The following is a 12098-nucleotide window of genomic DNA, read 5'->3' on the forward strand; positions in this document are numbered from 1 at the left end:
CCAAGCCAGGCAATTACTAGAAATCAACTATAATTTATTTCTTGTTATATGAATGCAAAAAAGTAAACACCCTGGCTTGTTCAAATATTGTAACAAACATCTTAATGAGGTCTGCTCGTCGGTATAGTGTTAAGGAATTGGGTCGATTATTTGATCGAAGCGTAACTAGTACGTCGTCTTAAAACTACAATCTTTTCACTTCCAGTATTTCATAGAAGTGAGTGCCTTGAAGTACTAGGTAAATGCATCGTGCCTCTAGCTTCCATAATGTTTTCGACTATGAACAGCCTTTGTACATTAAGGGTGCGTTCGATTGACCGTATTCCGGAATAGGAATACATGGAATATAAGTTAGAAATCCTTCGTGTTTACGGAGATTCACATTAAAATTGTCAAACATCTGCTAAAATGCTATTTTAAACATATTTTTATTATCCTTGCTGCTTCGAAACACGCCAAACAAACCGTTTTAATCATCACACCACGTATTCTTATTTCGGAATAGGGTCAATCGAACGCGCCCTAAGATTGACTTCACTGAAAGTGATTTCGGGAGAAGTCACAGCCGGCTCGCCTCCCACCAATGTGGCTCCGGTTCTATTCCCATACTTGGCGTCATATATGGGTTGAGTTTGTTGGTTCTCTACTCTGCTCTCAGAGGATTTTCTCCGGGTTCTCTGGTTTTGCCCTTTCCTCAAAAATCAACATTTGATTTGAGTGCCCCAGCGCTGAAAGACTTGACACTGAAATAAAGTTTATTACTATTATTATTAAGAACGCACGGACTAAGCTCTGTATAAATAACCCGCTCTTGGTATGTAATCGTTTTAGCCGAATTCAACTGCGTTTTGAAAACATTGTAAGCTATTTTTCTATTGTTCAATGTTTTTTGCTGTTAAAAAGGCCAAGAGAACCTCCTGTTGCATACTATTGTCCAGCGAATGGAATTGTTCTAACCGAAATTACAAAATTAATTATCAGCAAAAAATCTCTTTATCGTATTCAGGCAGGAAATTAAAATTCTCGTTACAACGTTTTTTAAACACATTTTGATAATATTTGTCATCTTTTGTCAATGTGCAAATGTTCTTTTTGAAATTCTGCAGTTTATTAGATAAAGGACCAAAAGTACAAATTAATAATACGTTTATGAGGCACAACGTGGGAAAAATGGCAAGGGAGAAGGTTTTATTAACTTATTTGGGGAACAGTTATTTGCAGCCGAGGGTAAAATGTTGCCTTCATGAGCGCGAGAATTGGTCACCGAGATAGGAACGAGTAGCATAAAAGGATCAACCGTCTGGGCCATGTAAATTGTAAACTGGTACGCGTAGCGCGCTGGAGTCTTGTACCTAAATTAGCAATCGCTAGGACCGCCTTTCAGGGAGGGAAAGAAAAATTGTGGGTCACTGAGTGGGTCAGGACGCATCGCCACCGCCGTACTAATGGACTGTGCTATTGTCCTTGGTGGTATCTAATTACAACAAGACGCCTGTAGGGGCGTATCCTTGGGATTCACAAAGAGTTAACACAAATTGTCCAGTTACAGTGAACTTCAACTACAGCTAAACTTTGGAAAATGGCGAGAGATGACCAGAAAGATAAATCTGTTATTTATCTTGACGTTGTTCGTTGTAAAAACTCTTATTATTAATGTTACAAAATTTGCAAATGCGGACAACGAAGCCCTATTGTGGGTTATCAGGATACGGTATTATTTATTTATTTAATTTTTTTTATTTTTTATTTTTGAAAGAGACTTTGTTCAAATCCCACTCTTCTATTTGCTTCCTTAATTCCGTTCATCCAACAATTGCAAGATTACAGCTCAACAACTTGTCATCCTGTATTCGAAGTCCGGTTCAGTAATCCTGGTTTACTTCCTTGCAAACTGTTTAAATCTGCTGTGGCGAAGACAAAAAGACTTGTTCCTTGGAATCTGGCAAAAATCTGCCGTGGCGAAGACAAGAAGACAATGTTTGTACTCTATTTCTCTCAATGCTCAAAAATCTAAAATCCCGTAATTGAGTGTTTCATAGTCCAGTCCAAATTTATGACTTTTTAATTCCATTATTGGAGTAACTTGGTATCAAACGTTCCACAATAACTTGAATCTTGTTAAGAAAAAAAGGTTAAATCCAGTAGTCCAGTCAGGGTTGAAATCGCCAAAACTCTCTCTATCGTCAAGAGACGATTCAGGAACTCAACTAAAGCTACAAGTAGTAAATAGTTCTCAGAAACTACCTTCTACACTCAAGCTGAACAGACCCTAGTGATCGCTTCTCGAGGGAACAGACACACAGCAGAAACTGTTCTGTGCCTGCCTCATACGGCCCTGAAAAAAGTACCGTAGTACAATGGTACTTGACCGTAGCCCCTGGCCGAGAAACTAATCTTAGCCAGAAGGCCGAAAAGCGATCAGGATATGGAATATTTAGGTTAAAAAACTGTAGGGATACGGGATATTTGGCGGGGGGGATTGTGGAGATACGGGATATTTTTAGAAATGGGAGCGCATTGCGTCCGTGCAGTAACTTGACAGTGTTTTTTCCATAACTGTCAACTGAGCCGCGTTTTGTTTTTCAGGAGATTCAAGTTGTCCTTGCCTAATATGTTTAAGCAATAGAGGACGTTTTCTGTGTTTCCATAAATATCGATATATATAGTTTTTAAAACGACTGGAACGATCCGGACGATTATATGGAAACCGTGGAAACCAGGCTTCAGAAGAGAAGGAAGTTTTAAGGAAGTGTTGATCGATCAGCAACAAAATTTGCGCCACGAATATAACAAGTTACCCTTAGCGAAAAACATTTTGGGAGATTTTTGTTACGTTTAATTTCTCTATAGTACTTTTGGTTGTACAAGTAAAATCGCAAAATCGAAAGTGAAATCGATTTTAGCGACCGCCTGTGATCAGGTTACCTTGCGTGTTTAATATTAACAACTCACGAAACAAAGGATGCATCTGTGACAAAATGACAGCATTGAAGACACCGGGTTTTTGTTAGCTTGCTTTTTTTTTTCTTTCAAGTGTTGTAAAGTTCGACACCATATGTGCGAATCCAACACAAAGATCTCAACTGTTAATGCTAGTCCAAGTGTCAGCTAAAACTGAGCTCCTTTGAATGGGGTTAGTACTTGGATGGGGGACCGCTGCATAGTCCCCGTGACGGCGATAACTAATTCGGTTTTTTTTAAACTTGATTTCATTTTTTATTTTGTTTGGCCATTGAAGGTTATTTTCTTATTTTCTTTCTACGTGAAAACGACTGAACAAGCTGGTTCCCAAGAAATGTTGGAGTATTCCTTCTATGCAAAATACTTCTATTGAAATACTCGTTAATTGCAAAATTATGTTCACAGAAATAACGTAGAAAATTCTCCTTACCAATAAACTTGCCTTTCTCAAAGAAAAAGCATCTGTCCACTTTATCAAATAGTGAAAAACTGTGTCAATCATTGCGGGCGGAAAGATTCCAAAGTAAATATTTGCTCTCATCGCAATAACGGAAGTCCGGTCTATACCGCAAAACTGGGAAAAGTGTAGGCGTTCTAATCGCGGAAGGGAAGATTGGAAATAATGAAGGGTTTAACAGTAGATTCACCCGACCGGAGCTTAATTCAATATCCGTGGGGTATGCACATTTGTGACTACCAACAAAAAGAAGACACGCGACTGGTGTACAGTGGATTTCATGAAACACTGGAAGCGCCGTTTCCGAGCTTGGTTGCCAACTCGCGAACTGGGGCGGGTAGTTGAAAAGTTCATTGTCAACGGGCCAACGAAATTTGCAACTTAAAAAAGAACTTTGGCAACTTCGCTCCGAAAGTCGGTACGAACTTGCCAACAAAGTTCAAAGTGAAGTTATCTTGCGAGTAGTTGGTTTCTCCTACTTTTCTCTCGATCCTGATCCTGAGTAAAATCATAATTAGGTTTTAGATTGAACCAGGCTCTTCAGTTGAGTTTAAGGGTGCTTTCGATTGGGAAATTCGGAATTCGGATCGATTTCCAATCGAACACAAAATCCGAAAACGGATTTCGCGACGGATTTTGTCAATTGAAATCCTTATCCGACACGGTGAATCTGCGACAAAATCGCTTTCAGATTTCGTGTTCGATTGGAAATCCGAAGATCCAGATTTTAAGATGTAAATCCGGATTTCCCAATCGAAAGCACCCTATAACTGCTTTAACGTTGTTAATTTTGTGCGTGCATTTGACTTTGAGTGAATCAAAATTGCTGTCAATAGGTTTAGCTAGATTGAACGTTTGTTAATATTGTCAGTTGAGTTGTAATTTTGAGAATTTTTGGGGCAATTGCTTTTACTTGATCAGCATGAGCTATGCTAAAAGTTGGGAAAGGCTGTACGATATTGAGGGGGCGTTCGATTGGGAAATCTGGATTTCAGTAAACCAATCTGGATCTTTCGGATTTCCAGTACAATGCAAAATCCAAAAAAATGATTTTTCCGCGGATTTTCATTAAATCTTTTTGGGACGTGGAATTCAATTTAGGAAATGTGTTTGATTGTAAATCCGAACTTAAAGATCTACAAGTACATTGTACAGTTTAAGATTTAAAGTCCAAATTTGCCAATCGATCGCACTCTTAAAATAACAAGAGGCTACAATTAGCCTAAACTCGGGCCTTCGAAAATACATTAGGGTATGGTTAATTTAGCACTAAAGAAAAGAAAAGAAAGAAGTCTGTCCTTCTCACATCGGCCTTACATTGCGCGTTCGAAAGTGTATGTATTGAATACCCGGACCCGGTTTATCTTCATTATAGGCGGTAAAAATAAGGTATTTATTCCAAAATGTCTAAGTGCATTGTTTTTTGCTGCTGGGTATTTTTGCTCAGAGCTTGAGAACGGAAACGCCAATTGAAAGGTATAAGATGAAACGAAATGACTCATCGAAACACCTTTTGCAGAATAAAATACATATTTTAGTCTGGGTCTACTCGAAAAGCGTGTGCCTTTCTTTGTATGTGTTTTGAGCGCCCCATTCGGCCAGAGAATTGTCCATCCTCAGTAACCCAAACAACGCATCGCAGTGCTCTCCATAGACCCTATGCAAAAATGGCTGCCTTTAAATTATTCTTTTGTTCATAATCAAAATAGCCCAACTAACCTCGTTCAGGATAACAAATTCTTTAGAATTTTTGTCTCAAAAACGAGGTTAGTTGGGCTATTTTGAATATGAACAAAAGAATAATTTAAAGGCAGCCATTTTTGCATAGGGTCTATGATTTTGCACCACATGGTTTGGTTTTAAACCAATGTAAACAGCGCCACGCGCCGTCTATTGTGCATTGCCCAATCAAACACCGCCACTTGTTCCTATTGTGCATTTTGCTGCATCGTAAAAAAAGGAAACTGAGATATAACTCGGTGCCCTTACGGGCCCGGGTAAAAACCGTGGGGTTTTGAGGTATTTTAATCCTTTTGGTGTTTTATGTTGAATTTTGGAAATGATCGTAAAGCGTGAGAATAATTTTCCCATAAGCGTAGCTATTTATAGCACAGAAAACGTGCAACAAATTCTGACAAATAACTTCAAGTTTTATTCCACAAACTTTGCACTTCCACCTCGACGAGATATAACGATCTTAGTTATTTTCCATCTTTTCAGATTTGGACAAATATAAGTTTTGTTCAATTAATATAACCACAGTATTTCTTGATTCCCACGGTTATTTGACTTAGCCCATCATAAATTGCAACATTTGTACTCTCCTCCGTCAGTCAAACAGTCAAGTTATCAATCAGCCGTTGTTTACATTCCAAACTCACTCTGGGTACTACTGTAAGCCGTTTGTATGAATAATCAAAATCTTCTTGTACAGTTATTGAAGATTTTGATGGAATGTTTTGAATTAAACAAACACTATGTTCCAACAGTTTTTCCCAGAATTTCCTTCGCACTTATACTTGTTGTTGTTGCTGTTTGCAATATTCGATGTACATTACGACATCATCCTTTTTTGCCGTTCTGGTTTTACATCCTCCATTCCTGTGTTTGGAGTTTCCGCGTTTACAATATACGTTACAGTGCCGTACAAGTCCGCAAATAATTCCAGAATGCAGACGATCCCCAAACTGCACCGCAAATGATCCCCATTTTGGACTGCAAATGATACCGAAAAAAAAAGGTAGGAATTAATGGCATGGAGGATGGAATGGTCTGGATAGAAAATTAATGTGAATTTTGTTTCTTACCACGCTGTTATAAATTTGCCACATTGAATTATCGGCAGTACAATGATCAAAAACTAATTTGGACGCAATTCTAAACTGATTGTGACCAGGGGCCCGTTTCTCGAACAACTCTGGCAAACACACGAAGGGTTCGAGACACGGGCCCCTGGTCACAGTCAGTTTAGAATTGCGTCCAAGTTAGATTTTGATGATTGTATGCGATAATTAAACGTGGCAAGTTTAAGAAACAAAATTCAGTCTTTCTGGAAAACTATAATGAGGCAGAAACCTGTTGTGAGCCATTATTTAAAGTGATTTTAATAAAAATAATATAAGCGCTCCTCACATTAATTCTCTATCCAGACTATTCCACCCTCCATGCCGTTCCTTACTTTTTTTCGGGATCATTTGCGGTCCAAGTAGACCTTATTTAACGTCGACAACTCGTAACAGTAATTCAACTGACAAACCTGAGGTCGACGGTGCGCTCATTTTACTTCCCCCTCTCCATCAGTGCTCCGTTTTACGGGTATTTAAAGCTAATTAGCTACACGGAAAGGAAAGGAGTCGAAACAAGGATGCGAGATCCGGGAATCGAACTCAGGACGTCTTGCACCAAGGCCGCGCACTAACCGACTGTGCCATCCTTGGGGATCATTTGGGCTCCGGGATCATTTGCGGTCCAATAACGGGATCGTTTGCGGTCCTGGGATCATTTGCGGACCCGTACAGTACTCTTAAGCAAATTCACTCTTTCCAATTTCCCTATGACCACCTCCATTCAACCAGAGCTCCACTATTTCTTTGCAGACATTATCTGGCAAAGATCTGCCTTGCTGTTTAAAAGGATTAGAAGAATTCACATCACGTTGGAGAAAACACAAAGTTTCCAACTTTGCTGTGAACTTCGTTGGCAAGTTCATGCCGACTTTCGAAGCGAAGTTGTAAAGTTGCAAATTTCATTGGCCCATTGACAAAGAACTTGTCAACTACCGCCCCAGTTCCCGAGTTGGCAACCAAGGTCGGCAGCGGCGGGGCCAATGTTTCGTGAAATCCACTGTAAGACGTCCACGTGGTATGCCTTCGACATCCCACTTATATGCGCAATTCCTTTCTCTTTATGGAATCAATAAGATCGACGAGATAATGTAGCAGTGCTGATCAAACAGGGGACTCGTATCTAAAAATCTAATTTTATTATCCAACTGTGTTAGGTATTGTACAGAAAACGCACGAAACGAGTACAAATATTCTACGATATTGCACAGTTAGTTATTGTACACTCGGTTATTGTACAGTAGAGAACCGGTTTGACTTGTTTGGGTTGCTGGCGTTTGCCTCGCGCTCCAGCTCTGTCACGCGTTCTGGGTTGTTTACAATTCACTTGCTAAAATTTAGTGCAAAAGAAGTTGGATCATAAATAGCTTATTAGATGTTTTGGTGTGTAGTATCACTGAGTATTCAGTCGCATTCATTTTATTGCGATGATAATTAGTTTTCTAACAAAAACTTCATTTTCATAAAAATTGCACTTTTCCTCGCCTTAATAAAGGGGCATTACTAAACCACGAAACACCGAAACATCGAAACAGCAAAACGAAACACTAAAACACCATGTATGACCCCACAATACATTGAATACTAACCTTTAAGGTTGGATTTCAGAATTTGCGTTTCTCTATTAACCCTTTCTCTATACCCTTGGAGTGGATATATTAGATCAAATCTAAATCCAGATTTTTAGGATTCACGATCCGTCCGTTTCTTTATGACAGGGATACAAAAAGTAGTACGTTTGGCGAGCGGTCGTCTTGTGGATTCCGTCAAATTCTCGCCATTTTGCCAGCTGAGTCATTGAGAACGGTGGATTCGAAGGTAAGTTTTTCGTGAAATCGAGCCGAAATTATCCGTCCTGTTCGTATTTTCATAATTTTTATAGATGCTTAAAGAGTTTATGTATCTCTTATTTCTATCAACAGGACAATATATACTGGACGCATTTTATTGGAGTATCAGTGGAGTAATGACAGCGGTGAAGGCGTTTCAGTACATCCTTACCTTTCAAATGGTGGGAACGTGAATATTTCAAGCCCTCCTCAGTTTTTGTATTTACCATCTCAGCTCAAAAAAAATCAATTTTCGGATTCTTCGATTCTTTTGTGGTAACGAATCCGTATGATCTCGGATAAAAATCCGATCTTGGATTTTCTTAAAGAAACGCACCCTTGAGATTAGGACTCAGCTGAAGACTGAGATTAGGAGCAATAACTTTTTAAGCGTAATTAGGCCTAAAACGATGTGTAATCTCAAAACCAACCTTTGTCAGGTAGTATTCAATGTATGGTGGGGTCCTACATGGTGTTTTGGTGCTTCGTTTCGGTGTTTCGTTGTTTCGCTGTTTCGGTGTTTGGTAATGTCATAATAAAGGAGCTGGGGAAACTCGCTATTTGCCTTTTTTCGCGGTGAAAGTTAGAAAGGAGAGTTCTAGCAACTCTACACTGTGTGGGGAGAATAACAGCGATGCTAACTACGTCGCTTGCTCTGAAAGTTGGGAGGTTACGTTCTTTTGATCCGACCGCAAGAGAAGGAGGACGACATGTTAAGTGGAAACACACTGTCTTAAGTATCGTTCATTTTAATCATTTTATTGTTTACCAGAGTCAAGCCTATCTAATTGACACAAAGTTTAAGCTATAATTATCCCTTTACAAACGGGAATGTAGACCTTTACATAAAGTTAATGGAACGAAATCTTTGTATTCAGATTATCCTTCATTTTGACTTAATTTACAACGTAGTCGGCCACAATGGGCATTTTAATGCTATCTTGAAATCCCAGATTGCATTTTCCGAATAAACGTAGCAACAGGCCGTCGGAGAAAGATTTTTTGGAAATCGAAGCAAAGTTAATTAGGAACTTCTTTTCTTTACAATTTTTTAAGGAAGAAACTTTTTAAAACCGGAAAACAAACGTTCTGTACAAACAAAAGCTGTCATCACAATAATCCTCTCGCTATTTGTTCCACACGTAAAAGGCGTTGTCAACTTTTTGCATTACGTTATATAACCCATGTACTTCAGGGAAGTTACGAAGCAGTACTTTTTTCATTGTGGAGCTTTCGACCCAGTGAAGTCCTTCTTGGGTGTAGTACTCTGCCTTGTAATCAATTGTCAAAAATCTGTTTGCAAAAAGATTCACAGTGTTAGCAAGGAAAGTTAATGGGATCATTTCTTAACGAAACTGCCGTGTTTCGTCGCTTCGGTGGGTGATTGGATCATGAAGGAAATTATATTTGATAGTATCAATAGAGTTTTTCAAACTAAATCGATGATCTTAAGAAGATTAAAAAGCTCGTGTTTTCTTAGCATCAGTGGAAGAAGTCAACGGAGGGCAAGAGAGGACAAAGTAAGGGCCGATTTAGACGATTTACACGGTGCGATTTTGGCGCATGCGACAAGCTTACGACAAGCCTACGACATGACTTACGATTGTCGCAGCGTTTTGAAACATGTTCTAAAATGCCAAAGACATGTTGGGAGTTGTTGGCTCAAACGTTTTACCTGTTTCAAACTTTGCGCATGCAACAACTCCAGACAACATGCAACAGGGTGCACAAACACGGGACGCAATATGCAACACCCAAACATGTTGCATCCGTTTGCAATTTTAGGCAATTTCAGCGAATGGTCATAGAATCAACTAAAATATAAAAATAACTGTTCAAAACTATAGAAGAATTCTAACAAAACACAGGGAAGCCAAGAAAGGACATGGATGGACAAAACTGGAGAAGATTGAAATGGATTGAATTTGGGTAAATTTGAAAAACGTTGGCCCACCTTTTTTCAAATCAGTCTATATCAAAATGTCATTTACAAAGCTGGAAAATCATTCTCAGTTGTTATGTGGCCCTGATTTTGCAAATGAAAGACTCTCGCTCTGCCAATTTGACGTTTAGAGCTCATAATTAACAAAATTAAACAAAATTACCTAAAATAGCGTGACCTAGCCCCTTTAAAGAGGACTTAAATCATGCAAGCGATTTAACCAATATTTGGCTTAGAAAATTCAAAAACATGTAAAGATGCAGTCTTGTACAAAAAAGGGCTTAACTGTTTAAAACTCCTTTAGAACGTTGTTTTCATGCCAGCACCGAAATTTCATACTTAAATTAAACTGTATTGATCAAATTAAATCGACGATCGTAAGGAAATTGCAATAGAGTGTTTTCACTCACGTGATCAGTAACCTTGTTTTGCCACCGAAACAAATGAAAAGGTTTGCATAATCATTGAGCTCAGTTTCCGGAGGATTAGATATGGTCTACATAGCAATGAATTTAACATGTTGAAAACAAGATGGCAGCCGAATTTTGTAAGTTCACAAAGTCTTAAGGGTTGTATTCTGCCCATAAGACTCTGCACATCCTTAGATTGTTGGGAGTTAATGGCTTCCGTTTGCAATCCACTTTGCAAAGGAGTTGCCGTGTTGCGGCCGTTTGTACGAAGCCTAAAGCCTAGTTTTCATATGTCGGGAAAATCCCAGACGATCGGGGATTTCACAGTTTCCCGACCGTCCCAGATTTTGCCGACTAATGAAAACCATAAATCGTAGACATCCCCGATAATCTGCGATGGTCGGGGACGAATCGGGAAAGTAGGAAGCGTTTCTATTTTCCCCACGTGTCGAAGACTTTTGCGATCGTCGGCGATCATTCCCGACATATGAAAACTCAAACTTGTACAGTCGGAGAAGTCGGCGATGGTTTTAGCTCGTTACCAATCCTCTAAATTGCAAGTTTCAAGGTTTGGCGAGCTGATGGTTTGGCGCACTTTCCATTTATCTGGGACAACCGTCTGGCGATTTTCAGATATGTCGGCAAAATCTGGGACGGTCGGGAAACCAGATCTAAGTCGGGCAAACGAGGAAAAAAAAATAACATTAAGAAAGGACAGACAGGGAGAGAGAAACCACGAACACCACGAAAAATGTTGACAAACCAGACTCACCGGTCAGTCTTAAGTCGGCGGTTAGCCATGCACAAGAAGAGGTGAAAGGGTGTTTCACCGAATCCGAATCCCTGGGGACGCACTTCTGCCAATGAACCAATCAGAAGGTCCACATCCTCTATTGTATTATTATACACCTTTCTGAGTTCTGCCGCTGTCACTGTGTCGTTTGTAAGTTCTTCAAAAGTACGCGGTGTTGTTAAGTTCAACAACCGTCTGAATTGGTTGTATCTTGGGATACCTCTTTCGCGGTCTCTCAGAATGTCGATGGTTGCCAGATCAATCTAGAGGCAAGCAAAATATTTACAAACTTGACAAACTAATTAGTGATCAAAAGCTTTTCTTTTTTTTCACCCAGAGATGTGAAAACCTTTTACAGCTTAATTGTCTGTACCCATTATCCCTTTCTATGAAAATGGGCCGGGGGGGGGGAGAGGGGGTTCGAGATCGGGAAAAAGAGGACGAAACTCAATGGAAATAGTATCTTCTATCTTTTCAAAAATATTTCCCTTTTCGGATGATTAAATCGCTAAAATATCCAAGACATCTCACATGCAAATTACAAATATTACTTTTTTTAATTACAAAGGATGAATGACTGCCCCCCCTGTAAAAGTCACATTTGTTTTTTCGACCAAACGCAATCTACTCCATACTAGTGAGTGTAAAATAACAGTTGCCTGAAAATGTTGTCTAAAAATTGTTTGGACAAAAGGGATTTTTAAAATTGTTCAAATAAAACAGATATTTGAGGGTATGTCTATTCAACAACACAAATCTATGCTTTTATTTTAGTATTTTAGTAGTGTAGAACACTCTTTTTTATAAGAACGTCTAATTTTTGGGGATGAGGCTGAACGTTTCACTTTTTTGGCGATTTGACT

General features: G+C 39.2%; 1 protein-coding gene across 14 annotated transcripts in view; it reads right to left on the reverse strand.

Moving 5' to 3' along the window:
* Positions 1-8823: 8823 nt before the first annotated feature.
* Positions 8824-12098, reverse strand: part of LOC138007949 (uncharacterized) — a 24984-nt gene continuing 21709 nt past the window's right edge. For all 14 annotated transcript variants that reach the window (XM_068855086.1, XM_068855090.1, XM_068855092.1 and 11 more), the window contains 2 exons: positions 11215-11498; positions 8824-9383 (listed from right to left, as the gene is read on the reverse strand). In XM_068855086.1, coding sequence (XP_068711187.1) covers positions 9218-9383; positions 11215-11498 — 450 coding nt within the window. In that variant the 3' untranslated portion in view covers positions 8824-9217. The remainder of the gene's footprint in view (positions 9384-11214; positions 11499-12098) is intronic.

The sequence above is a fragment of the Montipora foliosa genome, chromosome 6, assembly GCF_036669935.1.
Source record: "Montipora foliosa isolate CH-2021 chromosome 6, ASM3666993v2, whole genome shotgun sequence".
NCBI lineage: Eukaryota > Metazoa > Cnidaria > Anthozoa > Scleractinia > Acroporidae > Montipora > Montipora foliosa.